Source organism: Prenolepis imparis, unplaced genomic scaffold (genome assembly GCF_030444845.1).
Source record: "Prenolepis imparis isolate NDT839.2.m4 unplaced genomic scaffold, iyPreImpa1.0 SCAF_5, whole genome shotgun sequence".
Lineage (NCBI taxonomy): Eukaryota > Metazoa > Arthropoda > Insecta > Hymenoptera > Formicidae > Prenolepis > Prenolepis imparis.
Genome location: NW_028141163.1, coordinates 405,118 through 421,394, shown reverse-complemented (window position 1 = coordinate 421,394; position 16,277 = coordinate 405,118). Strand labels below are relative to the sequence as shown.

Sequence of the window (16,277 nt, the reverse complement as noted above, 5' to 3'; positions counted from 1 at the left end):
GGGAGAGAGAAAGAGAGGAGCCCTGAGAGAACGACTGTAGATTAAAGAGAGAAAGAGAAAGAGAAAGAGAGAGGTGGGGAAGAAAAGGTAACAGGAGAAAGGCAAAAGGGGCGTAGGAAAGGGGTGCGGAGGACAAGAGCGACGGCGACGACGACGACGACGACGACGACGACGACGACGACGACTATGACGACGACGGTACGGCCGGATACGATAAATTTTCACGCTTTACACCCCCCTGTAAATTCCTAGCCAAGGTGGACCCGTGCTAGAGCGCTCACCGATGAAATTGATCAAAATCAATACTCGGGAAATAGAGAGGGAGATAACGGGTAGAAAAAGAGAGGGAGAATGTGAGAAAATTACAGTGGCTCTATTCCCTTTCTTCCCTTTACCCTCTCTCTCTCTCTCTCCCTCTCTCTCTCTCTCTCTCTCTCTCTCTCTCTCTCTCTCTCTCTCTCTCTCTCTCTTCGTCTTGCCTCGGGTAGATCCAATTTGTGTCGTCATCCATGAAAGCGATAGGTTTCTTCTATAGCGCGGTTTCTCGTTAAAAGGCCCTTATTTCATTAAAAAGAAAAAAAGGAAAGAGAGAGAAAGAGGGGGAGAGAGAGAGAGAGAGAGAGAGAGCGAGTTAATCGATAAAAGGGTGATACCGAGGCCAACGAGCCGGTTTACATTATACGCGGCAAGAGAGAGAGAGAGAGAGAGAGAGAGAGAATCTATACATAAAAAGATCATTCGAAATCCCATGTGCGACGCACGAGGCCTCAAACTCAAACCGTTTCGCAACGACGCGATCTTGCGCTTCTCGTTCCGCGAAAAGTGAAAAGAGAGGGAAAAGCCGTTTAGCGAGGTGACAATTGTCACATCGCATCGGCGAAATCGATGGCGGGAGAAACGAAACAAAAAGGCACGGAATATATGTATATATACGAAAAGAAAGATGAAGCGCGGGAAAAAAAGAGTCGCGCGCGTTGGGGCAATTGAGGAAGGGGGGAAGAGAAAGAAAAAAAAGATCGAGTAGGGGGTTCAGGAAACAGGAACAGGAGTTTAACGAGGACCGATCGCGCGCTCGAAGGAGGAAGGGAATCGGGAAAACGGTCGAGTGAGGAGCCCCCTACCCCCGGCCGATCGCCTTTCGGCGAAAAACGCGTCTCGCGCGCGTTTCGGAGCGGTCTTCTCTCGGTTCTCGGCAATCTCGTGAGCGCAGAGCGCAGGCAGGGAAGCGGGAAGCCCGGCTTTGACCCGGTAGCCGGCGCGACACGGCACAGTCCGCGCGGCTGCCTGACGCATTGCAGGTGCGCGCCGGCCAATCACAGGCCCGGTTAGTTCGTCCGGACTCGTCCTGTAAACACGACCGCACCCACCCCGCCGTGTAAAACGGATTTGTTACGGGGCGGGTTACGGCGTGCCGGCCCGTGGCCGCGCCACGTCGCCGCGCGGCGCCTCGCTCGCCGCTCTCTCGCTCGCTCGCGCCGTTTGCGCGATTAAAAACTGCCGCGGGCCTTTTTTTCCGCACCTTTCGGCAACGGGAGAAGCCGCTCGGCGCGGGGCCTAGCTCGCGGCCGCGTAGGCGGCCGGCGCCGAACGGCCGCCGCGCGAACCGTCATTCCCCCCTCCCATGCCCCGCCCGGACCGGCGGCGCGCGCCGATTGGCCGACGAGCGGCCCGGAAGGGGGATGGCGTAGTGATACCTGGGCTCGCGAGACCAGCGGCGGTGAGCGGCGGTCCACCGAGAGAGCCTCGCAGACCGAGAAAGACACGGCGGACTCCATTGCTGTTCCGAGTGCGTTTCTCGCCGGACTAGGTGTTGTTCCGTTGTCCGTTACTCGTCCGCGTTACTCTCGTGCACGTAGCCGAGTTTCCGAGTTTTGAGTTTTGAGTTTTGTCTCGCCGCGTTACGTGGTCCGAACCGTGTCGTTTTTCAAACCAACGAGCGAGCGAGCGACCGACCGACCGACCGACCGACCGACCGATCGATCTCCGCCGGAGGCTTGGTGATTCGGATACACTTTTTCTGTTGTCCAGTGTGCGGGTTACGCTTGTGTAGCCGCGGACCGAGAATCTTGTCGTGCGTGACCGAGACACGAAGAACGAAAGGGCCACACAATGGTAAGTACTCTCTCTGGTTCGCGATCGCGCGATTACGCCGCGTGTAACGTTATACGTGCCAATTTCCTCGCCAGTTGTCTCGTCGTCATCGTCATCGTCGGTAACCCGTACCCATCGTATCCCGCATTGACGCGTCGCCGAGGGCACGTGCGACGACGAGAGAACGAATGCGTAATTTAATGCATTTCCCCGCACTTGAACTCGTCCGTGTGCAACTCCATCTTTCTCCGACGTTTAACCGTATCGTGTCCGCCGGCAGGACGGATTTCCTTTTCTGGAAGGATCGGCGACAGTCTCTTTCTCCCTCTTTCCTTCTCATTCGTACATCTATACGTTCATATCTCTCTCTCTCTCCCTCTCTCTCTTTCTCTCTCTTTCTCTCTTTCTCTCTTTCTCTCTCTTTCTCTCTTTCGTCGACCGTTCGTTATCAAGCTCGTCGCCTGAAATGTATTTTGTACCGCCCCGGAGATTGCCTCGTTTCCCCGCGATTATCGATCGGGCATGGCCGTCTACGCTCCTCTATGCAGAAGTTTCTTCCGCGGCAACGAGAAAAATCCGCATCCGCGCGAGCGGAAGTAACCGCCGATCAATCGTTTGCCGCGTAGTAAGGACGAGAGAGATGGAGAGACATGAAATGAGCGAGAGCGCCGTTTATTTTCCGTTTTCACGTCGATGAAACATTTGCGAAGATGCCCCTACACGTCGCTTCGAGCCGACGCGGCTTACGTGTCCCCGGAATTCTGGCGCTACGGCCGGCTGGCTGGTTGGCCGACGGGCCGGCCGTACGTTACGGGAGCGAGACAGGTGGGCGACGGAGAGCCAAGCGGCTAATTTCGACGCTTCCAGCCAGCCTAATCTCGTACGTTCGTATTGTCAGCCTAACCGTGCGTGGCTGCGTGGCTCCTCGCGATCGTCGTGTGCCCTCCTGCCCTCTTGGACTCGTCGAGATAATCGACGAGCGCCGCGCGACGCGCGACGCGACGGTTATCTTCTCTCTTCTCGCCTTGCGTCCGTCCGTCCGTCCGTCCATCCATCTATCTATCTATCCATCCATCCATCCATCCATCCATCCATCCATCCATCCATCCATCCATCCATCCGTCCATCCATCCATCCGTCCGTCCGTCCGTCCGTCCGTCCGTCTGTCCGTGCGTCCGTTGTGCGCTGCTAAATTCACGGTCTTCGCGCTCTCGAGACTCGAGACCTAAACGTCGCCCGTTCTCGAGCTACACTTTCCGCATGCTTATCGACAAAACAATTATACATGTATATATTTAAATCGAGAGAGTAAACGATATCGCGCGCGCTCAAGAGAGAGAGAGAAAGTTGGCTATGTAAATAAAACACGCTTCTTCGCGAATACGCGCGTTTTCGAAACGATACGAATCGAAAAGGAGCAAGGCAACGTTATCGCGCGCCGCGATCTCCTCTCCTCTCCTCTCTTCTCGCTCTTCGATCGCGGACGGAGATAGATACCTATCGGAGCACGAAATACGAGACCGGAGCGTGCGAACGAGCGAGCACGATACACGCCCGACCGCTCCTTTTGCATAATCCATACGGGTTAGCCGATATTCATCTTTAAGGGCCCTCCATGTGCGTGTGTTGTTTTTGACGATATTTTTTCTCTTTCGCCCCGTTTTTCCCTCTTTACGTACACTTATTATACGCGATGCGTGCGACGCGGCGTCGCAGCTCTATCCGTCCGGCGATCAACCGCGTTACGGCTTACGGCGATACGTTGCCGCTCGCTATTGATTTTTGCGTTCCCTTGCGCCCTCGTCGATTCTCCCTTCTGCACTCCTTTTACGTTTCTTACCGAGCCGGTCTACAATTCGTTACTCCACCTCGTCTTTCGTTCAATTTTTCGCGTCTCTCTCTCTCTCTCTCTCTCTCTCTCTCTCTCTTTCTCTCTCTCTCTCTCTCTTTCTCTCTCTCTTTCTCTCTCTCTCTCTCTCTCTCTTTCTCTCTTTCTTTCTCTTTCTCTCTCTCTTTCTCTCTCTTTCTCTCTCTCTTTCTCTCTCTTTCTCTCTCTTTCTCTCTCTTTGCGACGCATAACGCTATTTTGCGCGGATTTTTCCCTTGAAAATGCCTGCTCGCCCTATTCGCCCTACTCGCCCTATTCGCCCTATTCGCCCTACTCGCCCTACTCGCCCTACTCGATACGATGCGGCCATATTTTCTCGGCGACGTAGCCGTCTAACGTGCGAAAAGTGAGGTTATATCCGCTAGTCAGTCATGTGTATCGCCGGAAGACGTGATTTTCCGTAAATGTCAGCGCTTCTATAATCGGAGGTCTCTTGTGTAATCGCGAATACCTTTTATAACGATCGGAAGCGCTTCTTAAGGATAGGTTTGATTCATTCGATGTATCGGGAATATTGAACGCAATTATTATCCCGCGATATTGAATTATTCCCTCAAAGTTTATGGGGAAACGACGCGAGCGATAAAGATAGCTAGAAAATGGGCCGATAATAAAAAGCTCTCGGAGAGCCGTGATAATGTTATTTATGATTCGAGTTCTTGCCCCCTGCACATAGAATCGATACATTATCGCCACTTTGCTTTCACTCTACAGCAAATGGGCATTAAATCAATCAGCTGTCTGTAATTAGTGTCCGAGAATAACTTGTGTTACGTATTTTTAAAAGATCTCCCGCTGTCGATTCAATTTTTCCGACATGTTGAGAGCCGCCGTGCAATTTACAATATATATTAGCGCGAAAAAACAGAGGATGGCTCTATGTATTATTATTATTTTTTTTTTTAAGTTAACGTGACATTTATTCTTCGTACTTGACAATATTTCGAGAAAAAGAAAGATTTGTCAACGCACAGTTCTTCCGTTAAAAATACGTACATGCATTTTTGGAAAAGAATCAAAATTTATTTTCACTAATGCGCAATACATATAAATCCCACGAGATACGACATATATGTATATCTGCATATTATCTATATATAAATGCATAGTATTCACTTATCTCTAATGAATCATACTGTCGTTGGTTTTAATATTCACGTGACGTTTTCCAAAGTAATCTGGGATTTCCTTATTCATGCAGGAGCAATTAAATTGCTTGAATGTATCATCGTGCTATTTCTTTGACATTACCTTATTAGCTTGCATTACTATGCATCTCTGTCGTTAATATCGAGGCATTTATGAAACCAAGTACCACCGATATTGTTAGAAATAGTTGAATTCAATAATCCGACTAATTTATTAAAAGAAGATTGTATTTATACGCGTGTAATCTGAATATAATACTATGTTATATGTTCGCAATTGTGCGAAAAGATTAAGCTTACTGTTTCTGTCTTAAAGGCTGACCAACTCACAGAGGAACAGATCGCAGAATTTAAGGAAGCGTTTTCGCTATTCGATAAAGACGGCGACGGTACCATAACCACCAAAGAATTGGGTACAGTCATGCGGTCCCTCGGTCAAAATCCCACAGAAGCCGAACTACAAGACATGATTAATGAAGTAGATGCAGATGGTATATATTTTTATTTAGCTTTATAAAAAATGACATTTTGATATATATATAAATTTTAATTTATAAAAGAGAGAGCGCTGTTGATTTGTATAGAAAAAAATGATTAATATTTTGCTCCATTTTTCTACTTTTACTAACGTTTAACGAAAGATGTTTAAAGCGTCTCTTTTATAAAATGCACCTTTTTTAATTAAAAAAAGAAAAACAATTCAATGTTTTAAAAATTTCTAGGTAACGGCACAATCGACTTTCCGGAGTTCTTGACCATGATGGCGCGTAAAATGAAGGACACGGATAGCGAGGAAGAGATTAGGGAGGCCTTCAGAGTGTTCGATAAGGATGGAAATGGTTTCATATCCGCGGCAGAACTTAGACACGTCATGACCAATCTGGGCGAGAAACTCACTGATGAGGAAGTAGATGAAATGATACGGGAGGCCGATATCGATGGCGACGGTCAAGTTAATTATGAAGGTTGTATTACTTAATTTATCAATTAGCATAACAGTTTATTGTCAATATGTCGTGCGAATACAACTCCAATTATAGCATTTTGAAATACGTTATTAAAATAATTATCGCCACATGCGTATATATAATCTTTGTACTTCAAATTTCAAATAAGATATCTGTGTGTATCAAACATCTTGAATTATTACATCAAAAGTGAACAACATTCAAAGAAATACACGTACGAATAATTTGTACAATTCTTACATATTTGTAAACGAAATCACTTTGATTCGATAACACAGTTTGTGCAGTTGTACCTCGCGTGTGCCTCGTAACGCAATTTTTTCCGCTTCTGTCATAATGACAATTACATTCACTCTTTCATCATTATTTTGCCAATACTTTGTCATACTATGCTAGTTTAGCTAGGCATAGCATGCAACTAATGTATCCGAAACTAATGAAATATTTTTTGTTGTATTTTTCAGAATTCGTCACAATGATGACATCAAAGTGAATGCAACCTGTGTAACGGAAGAACTCGCGACTCGGAGTGGTGTTGACGTATTAAATAAATCAAGAAACAGAAAAAAAACATATGTAACAAAAACAGAATCAACCAGAAAGTGATAAATCTTGTATCATGCGAAGATGATCTACATATAAAAGCGCGAAGAGTCAACGTCCGATACCGCGTTAAAATCATCGTTTAACGATAAGTAATACAGGGCAATTAATTGTTTAATTAAAAGAGTTATACCACTAAAATCATTATCTCTCAAAACACAAATATTTACGCGTTTACACACATACACACACAAAACACAGTAACACGTCACACCGATACATACGAATGGAACACTCGAAAAGTATATACACACACGTACATACACATTCACTCAGATGTCTTATTTCCATTGGATAAAACAAATTTGGAAGTGAGATAACGCAAAGACACACGATTGCGCGCGCATGTGCACCAACGACAAAGAAAAAAGTGCATTTTCCACTTTACTCTCTTTCTCGACTGCCCCCCTTCCCTTTTCTCTTGTTGCATCCCTCGCCATCATATTTCCTCCTAGTCTCCATACCTTCTCCTTCATTTCCTCGAAAGTTTTTTTCATGAGAAAGGCATGTCGAAGAATTGTAATTTCTCTTTGCAAATGGAGAGGAAACGTGTGCGTTTGAGGGACAAAGTATAAATCCGATGTAAAATACTATTAAAAGCAGCAAAGATTTATTTGCCAATCGAGAGAGAGAGGGAGAGAAAGAGAAAGAAAGAAGGAGAGAGAGAGAGAGATTCATCGAATTCCTTCGTTCATTTTTTTAATAAACGAGATACGTGTATAGTGAATGATGACATTAGGATACGTAGCTGCTAAATAGATGATGTCTCATGTTAAAATGCATGCACATGTACAAATGTTTGTTTGTCTCTGTGAGAGAATTCGGCCTGGACCGATCGTTTTCCAGACAAAGAGAGAGAGAGAGAGAGAGAGAGCGAGAAAGAGAGAGAGAGAGAAAGAATATAAATATGATGCGCTTCGGCCTCTGGGTTATTGATGACGACTTCAAATGCAAAAGCTGTACTGGACCCCTCGATGCCTCACAAAACGAATAACTTAATTTATATAAGTAACGAGCAAGAAAATTTATAAAAAAAAAGAATGTGAGAGACAAAGAAAAAAAAGAGATGAGAGATATAGATGAAGAAGAGTTGGAAGAGGAGGAGCCTCGAGGAGCTCAGACCTAGTGCTTTCGCTCGCGTGTGTCGCGTCTCGCAGGACGGGATGTGATCGGTCGCGCGGATGACGTCACACGAATAACGAGTCGCGACGCGATCGTTGGAAAGCTCCAGGATCCGAAGTCTCGACATTCCTATTTGAAAAAAAGAAAAAAAAAAGTCTCTTCCTTACGCTTTCAATCAACATCATCCAAGCCTCTTGTGCCCGTGCACACGGGACTCACACGTACACGTTTACGTATATAATACGAGTTATATACGCGAAAAACTCTATACACACAAAAGATTACACACACACACACACACACACACACACACACAGAGCAAAAAAAGAGAAACACTATAATATTATATTCACAAAGTGCGTTTTGCCTCCAGTTCCATTTTAATCTCCTATTTGCAAACTTGCCTTCCGCTCGGGAAAGCCTTACATACATGCGCGCAAAAATAAAGATTTAAAAAAAAAGAGAAACAACGTCGACACCACTTTTGTTGATATGTAAATCCACGGAGAAATAAAATAGGGATGGGGGATTAAAGGAAGTAAAGGCCACAGTGAGATCGGTGCATTACTTTTCTTCGCCCAGGGGTGCGTGCCAGTCTCGTTAAAGCGGAGCCAACCAGATCGGAGAAACTGGTGTGATTTTTGTGCGATCCGTACGATACAATGTTACTTAAGAACTCGAGAGCAAAAGAACATAAATGCCGTACAGCGTAAAACAACAACATGCGTGTCGGTGGTTCAGTCATAATATATATGTAATATATATATTATATATATATATATATATAAAATAATTTACGAAGAAATTAAGAAAAAAAAAAGATGAAAGAGATAATTCCTCCACAGTCCTTTATTATTTAACATTGAAGTGAACAAAAATGAGAAGTACTTGTATTTCTGGTGACCTAGATCGCATTGATCATTAAACAAAAAAAGAAAAAAAGATTAAAAAAAAAGATAAAAAGACAAAATAAATGTATCCTCATTTTTAGGTCACAGCTACTCTCGATTTGTTTCCCTCATTACCAATAGACCTCTCGTTTCAGCAACCATCTCTTTTTGTGTTCGATGGCATCTAGATACTTTGCTATGAGAATATTTCATTGTGTCTCTGTGAACAGGATCCACTTTACATATCTCTGACTTTTCTCACTACCCTCGAAAAACTTTTGAGATTAGATATAGCTTACAAAGGAGAGAAAGTACGATATTAATTGTAATTAGGGACTCGCTCCATTAAATCTCCAAAAAAAAAAAAAAAAGGAGGAAAAAAGCACACATTGGGTCTATTTGTAAACTGTGGTATATTCTGTGTCCGAGATATATTTCCACACACTCTTACACTCTTTATTAAGAATGAAAAAGATTGTCAAAAGAGGAAAAAATGCACTCTCGTTTTGTAAAAGTGGTCGTTAGTATTCGACAGGCATCTGTATCTAAATGCTTCCAAATTCGCTTCGTTTCATCGAACACTGATACCTAGCGATTAAGTCTCTTACGTTACAAAGACTCTATATTCCAGTATTTAATATAATAGTAATTTTATATCCGTATCGCAAAATCTATTTATTGAAAGAATTTTCGCGCGCCGAGAATTAGATAGAAAAGAGAGAGCGAGAGAGCGGCGCATGGAAGCTCTTGTTGTGAACGTTAACATCGAGGCAATGCCAAATCTTTATCGAATAATATTGAAGCGTTAGCTCTTCTAATATTTAATTTAGCGTCCCCTCGATCTTTGTTATTGAAATACACGTTGTTGTTCTTAAAAAAAAGAAAGAATCGTTTATATACCGTATTTGCGGAGGTACCAAGACACATCCTGCTTCTATTGACCGTGTTGTATTTATTTCAATGTGTACATACATATACGAACGTATAAAATCGATTCGACAAAGTGAATCTTCGTTCGGTTATATGCTAATTGTAATTCTTAAAACGAACAAGTTTATTGCGATATAAACAAGGAGAGAACGTTATACGTTGCAAAATATAAAAAAACATTTTTTTCCCACCTAATAATTTCGAGCGCAGGCTCGGTATTCCTTTTCTTTTTTTTTATTCTTTTATTTTTTTTTCCCCCGTTTATTTTTAACGCGATTATAATCTCATTCGATTTTAATAAACTCTTTAATTTCTTCAGATTCTAATTCAAACATTGTTTCTATTGTATGTAAGTATATTCTCTGCCGTATATCTCAAAGGCGTTCTTCACTTCTTGTCGTACATAATAAAGCGGCACAGTTTGTATAAAGTGTTGATATTAAGTTAATAAATTGTTCCTATATACTTATATGGGAGCAAACTGGTGTTTATCTATAATACAAGCGATTTTATCTCCCCGAAATAAACGATAATGGCCTGATATATAGCGTATCGACGCGAAAATGAAACGACAATAGGATATTTTTTATAATTATACGCAGAGAGCACGCTCTATGGAATTTAATAAATTTCACAACTGCGTTCTATATACAGGATGTTCCATTTTAACTTTGCCATCGAAATATCTCGTAAGTCTAAAAGATACGAAAAAATGTTTCAAACAAAAGTTGTGTGGCTTCAAGGGGGACATAAGATAGTGGAAAAGATTTGACCTTGCATAGTCATTTGAAGGTTACCGTCAATTGCTTAAATCCTTAAATGGAACCTACTACTTTTCTTTGGATATTCTTGTAGCTTATCTCGAGAGCTTTCCAAAACCCTATATATGAGTTGAATTTCGTTCAGAATTTCCTGAGTTATAAGGTTTGAAAGTTATAATACCCATTACTCAAGATGTACCACGCGGAGGTTGCCTAGTCGAATTTACACCTCTCTTGTGTTCAGAGAAAGATTGGAGAATGATCCAGCCAGTGAAGGCAAAATCGGTGGTTGATCCAGCCAGTAAAGGCTGTCAGAATTGACAGTTTATTCATAATGAAATATTATAAAATCCTTACTAAGAATAATAGTTTTTCTTAATCACTAAATATGCTTACAGTAAACAGTCAAGAGTGGTGTAAATCCGACTAGGCAACCTCCGCGTGGTATATCTTGAGTAATGGGTATTGTAACTTTCAAGCCTTATAACTCAGGAAATTCTGGACGAAATTCAACTCATATATAGAGTTTTGGAAAGCTGTCGAGATAAGCTACAAGAATATGCAAAGAAAAGTAGTAGGTTCCATTTAAGCAATTGACGGTGACCTTCACGTGACCTTCAAATGACTATGCAAGATCAAATCTTTTCCACTATCTTATGTCCCCCTTGAAGCCACACAACTTTTGTTTGAAATATTTTTCGTATCTTTTAGACTTTACGAGATATTTCGATGGTAAAGTTAAAATGGAACACCCTGTATATTATGTGCAATTATATGTGCTTACATTGCGAGAGCAAATTTATCAATTTTGATGTATAATTATCTTGTATATGTAATAATAATTAATCATATATCGCGATATTAAATTTGCCAAGACATGTCGGATGTTCTTTCGACAAAAGATAAAACAGGTTTTCTTTCAAAAATATATTTTTCATTTATTTTAAAATTTTTTATACAACACGAACATTAACAAAATTCGATGATGACGCGGATATGTTTCGCTAGTGTCGTCCTACTTGTTCGTACTTTCTCACGATAAGCACTCTTTTGGTATAATTTTAAAGTGCAGGCACACCTCCTTCAGCAGGTTTTTCAATATCCTCACTTGGTGCTCGGAGCTCTGTAAAAAAAAGAAAACGTATTCTTTAATAATTCAATGTATCGCTACGTTTATTCCCTACTTGGCTTAACGAAACGAATACCCACCCTATCGAGGGTAATTGTCGGTATAAAAGATACTCGTGGCACGAGCGAGTTCGTCAGCTTGCCGTAATTGGTCAAGAGTTCCTTTCCCTTTTCGTTGTTCGAACACTCGTTGATGGACTCCAGGTCCACGGATATGCGCTCGGCGCACTTGTTCATTATCCCTATCGGGTCTATGTTATTTTCGATCATGCAAGTGACAAATTGCAGTCGTATCGACGGGTCTTTGATAACGTCGATGGAACATGCGTGTACGATGTTTGCTTGACACTCGATAGGTCCGTGTTGGCACGCGAATTGATATCCGTCGTTTGTCTTCACCGTCTGTATACACGTGAAAAATAAAATGAGTAATTTTACAAAAAGAGTCTTGCCTGCTCAACTTATTTTATTCAATCATACGATAATGTGTAATTTACAAATATAAAAAAGAGAATAGAGATATAATATAAAACGAAAGAGGCAGACTACTCCTTTTGACTGCTTGATAAATATAAAAGGATCAAAGTTCAAATATCCCGATAATTACGCGTATCTCGATATTTTTCCTCTCGAAAAACTCTATAATAGAATTAAATTTAATCACGTCGACTTACCGTAGCCTTTCCGTACGGTACCAATTCGACTTCGATATTCGCTGAAAGTTTCCGATACGTTGGTCCTAATTGTTTCACAATAAAACTACGCGAATCCGGGCATAGTGCTTCGTAATACACGGCCACGTGTACTTTTTGAGTCGGATCATCCTTTTGGCTCGGTGTCGCCGCTTGGTCCACCTGAAGTTCTACATCAATTTTCGCAATATATCAGAAAGATTCTAAAGATATAATTCTCGTTAAATATTGTCGGTTCGACATTTTAATTTTAATTTCAAAATATGTGTGTGTGTGTGTGTGAATGAGAGAAACAAATATATAATAATACATAATATTTTCAAATAATATTTAAAATTTTTAAAAACTAATAGTTTTTACCATGTTGAAATAAAAATATAAGATATACCTATATTAAGAATTTTTTAAAGTGTGTGAAAAAATAAGATATTATTTCGCGAAATTATCGTTTATCTATATATAGATTTCTCTCATTATCGTAATAGTTTTCAGATAATCTCTAATAATGCAGGAAGTCGCAAATTTATGTGCTTATAGAACGATGTAATCATCGCATAAATCTAACTTTACAGCGTTATATTTTTATACCGATTTTTGTTCTCTCTCTTTCTCTATCTCATATATACATACAATTCATCCGGATAAATTCCAAAATTCAGAATTAAACGATTGCACACACAATTCAACATTAAAAGTAACTCAAATCTTGAATAACGAATCAATGATTACTCAATAACGCATTGAACGAAAATAAGGCCATATGTCAAATATGCAATATGCGTACACCGCAAAATCCATTCAAATTCCGGGGTCAAAAATAAAAAAAAGATATAATTGACAACTTTGCAAATTAAATTACGCCGTAATTATATATCCATATATGTATATACGTATCGAAGAGATAATGAAACCATACAAATAACTTTTAAGACTAATAACTTTGTTTCAAGTTATTCTTCATTAAATATCGCTGTCAAACTCGATATGTATATTATAACCTGTCGCGAGAGAGGCAGGTATACGAAGACGTGCGCGTTCGTGGCGAGCATACGTAAATAAGGCGTTGCATGCACAAACAGGTCTTTTTTACCTTGCACGGCGGCAGCGTCGCCTTCTAGGAACGCCAACCAAATCTTCGAGGTCTGCCAAAGCAGTAGACCGATGACGAGGACGATGACGAGTCGCCATCGGAAGCTGCCTAACCCCATCTTCCCGAGTGTTGTTGTCGCGGCAAGAAGCGCACGCGACTCTCGATTCTCGATCGCACGGCGGCGATGGCGGCGACCACGCTCCACGCTTGTTACTTGTTACAGCTGACGCAACGAGTCCTAATGTCAAACTCGCCGCCGCGCGCCGCGCCGGCGGCGACATGGCATCGCGACACGCACGTAAACGGTTGGATCGATGAGAAATTGTAGAGTTCCTCGTCAAGTTACGTTTTAATGGGATTTTAATGTATATCGAATCTGATTTTATCACTTTTTTTATCATTTGCACACGGCGATCGTCTGCTGCGGTGCGCAAAAATCTGTTCTTTCAAACCACGCTTTCTTTCAATATTCTTCTCTTCGTTTCTCTACAACGCTCGATACATTTATCTCATTTTAAATGTAAAAAGAACAGACCTATATTTCATTTTGTGTATATACATTCTTGTGAATACGCGCGTAAAAACCCTCAGTACTCGGCCAATGAGATGGTCGAAGGAAACGCCATGTTGTCCAGTAGATTGAATGCCGACTGTTTTATTGGTCAAGATATATATAAATGTATGTACATACGTACTTGTCGATTCTTTCTCGATACGCTTATAATCTGTATAAGTCAACGACAAATAGACTGCCTATAAAAGTACGTTAAAAATTTTTATACTCTTTGTTTATACTTTTATTTTTTAAATTGCATATTTGTTTTCTTTCTTTTATTTAAAAAAAAAATTAATTCTTGTAATAGCCCAATTTAAGAAAAGAAAAAACTATTTTTCTATTCCTTTACATGTTCCAGCTCGGCGAGAAATGTCCTGCACTTATTCTTGAGCACTTTAACAGCTTCCGTGAACAAAACAGCTGAGGATAGTGTTCCCACAGATTCTATGTTAACTAAAAATCAGAGTTATATATAATTTAGTCATGTATAAAATTTCCAACTACCCATAGTTAGTAATCGAGAAGAAAAATGAAGAATTTTAATGCAACTTTTAAATGTAACAATATTTTTATAATTATTTTATACGATTCACTTGTCACACACAATACACACAGTAACTGCAACTTGAATCCTAATATTGATCCTTCTCTTTCAATCAAAGATTTTAAACTATTCATACTTACAGATGAAATGATCCGGTATTCGAGTCAATTCCACACAGTTCTTCAATTGTTCATAACGATAGACATTTCTGGCACAGCTGTCATAACGAGCGTTCTTCACACGCGCTTCGCGATATTTTTCTCCAGAACTCGTCTCTTGTTCTACCACGTCTATCACAGCGGGGCTAAAACAGCTCTGCAAAAGATCCGCGTCCTCGTTCCTCACAGATCTAGTCAACTCGATGGCCGGCATAAGACGATATCGCGCAGGGGCTACAAACACGTTTTTATTCTTATACAACTGACATGAGAAAATTCATCTTAGTAATTAAAAAATTTATTTGTATTAGAGCACATCTGTGATAAAAGCGCGAAAAATGTTTCGTTTATAAAATTATTACGTACCCACAGGAGAAAACTTGGCGTGATCTTTGCCAATCCCCTTAACCGCATACATAAACGCATGAATCTCGTGACCAGGACGCATTTTACATATTAATATGTCATTGTCTAGCGAGTTGAACTGTTCTGCTCCATGTGGAAACATGTCCCCTTGTCGGCCTATCGGTACCCATTTAATATCCTTACTGAAAACTGTAAAAAACATTACATAACTGATCTATATAGATATATTTTTTAGTACTACATGCATAACAGAACTATATAAAAAAAGTCTAAAGTTAAATACCTTTGCTGTTTCTATACATATCCTCTGGAAGACGAGAATTCTTGGGCGCTTGTGGATTCACGGTGCATGTGACTTTCAGTTCATATTTTAAAGTGTCTTGATCGCTTTCGTCTTCATCCACTCTTCCATTCGGTGGATATTCAAATAACCGAGGATCTGCCCGGAGCGGTATAAGACCCAATCTTGAAAACAAAATACATTTCTATTTGTTATACGCAAACAGTTTTCAAGATATAAAAATTATGAAGAGACTCATTAGAATATCCATTTTATCTCACCTATGCGCAAGTGCTTCGTCCTGTAGAAGACTAGTGTTATTGATTATAAAAACCTTATCGATAGCCATACTTGGTACTTCGCTTATAAGTATTCTACGAAATGCATTGGCCAGTGAAACGTCACAGCCAATTATATCGAATTCCAACTCTTTATCGTCTTCTTGTACTATCTCTATCCTCAGGTTCTAAGATGTGAGAAACATGTTTTAAAAAATTTACAGACATATTAATACAGACAACACATTGTTCTATTTATAACAGCATTTTACCTTTATAAATTTTTTTACCGCCGTCGATTTGTCCGATGTCTCGTACGAATATTCTTTGTACTATTAAAATAACAGAAATATTGAAGTTGATATATTAAACAAATATGTATTACGTACACACAAACGTAAGACAAAATACTTTTAATGATTCCAAGCAAACTTACAATTTCGTGCTCGCCTACAATCCATCGCGGATCCCCCCGTCTCTTTTCCATTTTTCAATATGTTCTAATTCAACAAGTATCAAATATTAAAAAATTTCTCCGTCTTTTATCGCTTCCTTAGAAAGGTTAAAAATCGCGTTGTTATATATATGGTTGTTATTTTCAATCACGTATGTTACGTGGATAAAAACCATAGACTTTAAACATCTCTAGACGACTTCTCAAATTTCAGGTCGCGCAACACGCAGCGGCGTGCGATGGCGTGGTGGGGGACTGGAATGGGGAGGGGGTGCGCGCGCCGTTCACACGTGCGCGGCGCACCGACGCGCGCGTCTCCCCACCCGGGCC

General features: G+C 41.0%; 3 protein-coding genes across 3 annotated transcripts; 1 reads left to right on the top strand and 2 right to left on the bottom strand.

Moving 5' to 3' along the window:
• The first annotated feature begins 1,728 nt into the window (after window positions 1-1,728).
• On the top strand, window positions 1,729-9,795 carry LOC145936171 (calmodulin). The gene is made up of 4 exons (XM_083038081.1): window positions 1,729-2,112; window positions 5,444-5,618; window positions 5,850-6,092; window positions 6,560-9,795. The coding sequence occupies exons 1-4, from the start codon at window positions 2,110-2,112 to the stop codon at window positions 6,586-6,588; spliced, it is 450 nt and encodes a 149-aa protein (XP_082894207.1). The 5' UTR covers window positions 1,729-2,109; the 3' UTR covers window positions 6,589-9,795.
• Window positions 9,796-11,313: 1,518 nt separating this feature from the next.
• On the bottom strand, window positions 11,314-13,594 carry LOC145936169 (gamma-interferon-inducible lysosomal thiol reductase-like protein). Its single transcript, XM_083038079.1, has 4 exons — window positions 13,312-13,594; window positions 12,204-12,391; window positions 11,611-11,931; window positions 11,314-11,524 (listed from the first exon to the last, which is right to left on the bottom strand). Exons 1-4 carry the CDS (start codon window positions 13,427-13,429, stop codon window positions 11,435-11,437), a joined length of 717 nt encoding a protein of 238 aa, XP_082894205.1. The 5' UTR covers window positions 13,430-13,594; the 3' UTR covers window positions 11,314-11,434.
• A 334-nt stretch (window positions 13,595-13,928) lies between these two features.
• Window positions 13,929-16,170, bottom strand: Polr1c (RNA polymerase I and III subunit C). Its single transcript, XM_083038076.1, has 7 exons — window positions 15,930-16,170; window positions 15,766-15,825; window positions 15,497-15,681; window positions 15,219-15,400; window positions 14,936-15,124; window positions 14,552-14,803; window positions 13,929-14,320 (listed from the first exon to the last, which is right to left on the bottom strand). Exons 1-7 carry the CDS (start codon window positions 15,978-15,980, stop codon window positions 14,205-14,207), a joined length of 1,035 nt encoding a protein of 344 aa, XP_082894202.1. The 5' UTR covers window positions 15,981-16,170; the 3' UTR covers window positions 13,929-14,204.
• Window positions 16,171-16,277: the final 107 nt, after the last annotated feature.

Excerpts from the sequence above, each read along its gene's own strand:
- LOC145936171 (XM_083038081.1), top strand. Across the intron at positions 5,619-5,849 it reads TAATGAAGTAGATGCAGATG|GTAACGGCACAATCGACTTT; the intron begins GTATATATTTTT and ends AAAAATTTCTAG. Across the intron at positions 6,093-6,559 it reads CGGTCAAGTTAATTATGAAG|AATTCGTCACAATGATGACA; the intron begins GTTGTATTACTT and ends TGTATTTTTCAG.
- LOC145936169 (XM_083038079.1), bottom strand. The coding sequence starts at position 13,429 with ATGGGGTTAGGCAGCTTCCGATGGCGACTCGTCATCGTCCTCGTCATC. Across the intron at positions 11,932-12,203 it reads TACCGTACGGAAAGGCTACG|ACGGTGAAGACAAACGACGG; the intron begins GTAAGTCGACGT and ends ACGTGTATACAG. Across the intron at positions 11,525-11,610 it reads CGACAATTACCCTCGATAGG|AGCTCCGAGCACCAAGTGAG; the intron begins GTGGGTATTCGT and ends TTTTTTTTACAG.
- Polr1c (XM_083038076.1), bottom strand. The coding sequence starts at position 15,980 with ATGGAAAAGAGACGGGGGGATCCGCGATGGATTGTAGGCGAGCACGAA. Across the intron at positions 15,401-15,496 it reads GACGAAGCACTTGCGCATAG|ATTGGGTCTTATACCGCTCC; the intron begins GTGAGATAAAAT and ends TTTGTTTTCAAG. Across the intron at positions 14,804-14,935 it reads CGCCAAGTTTTCTCCTGTGG|CCCCTGCGCGATATCGTCTT; the intron begins GTACGTAATAAT and ends ACGTGTTTGTAG.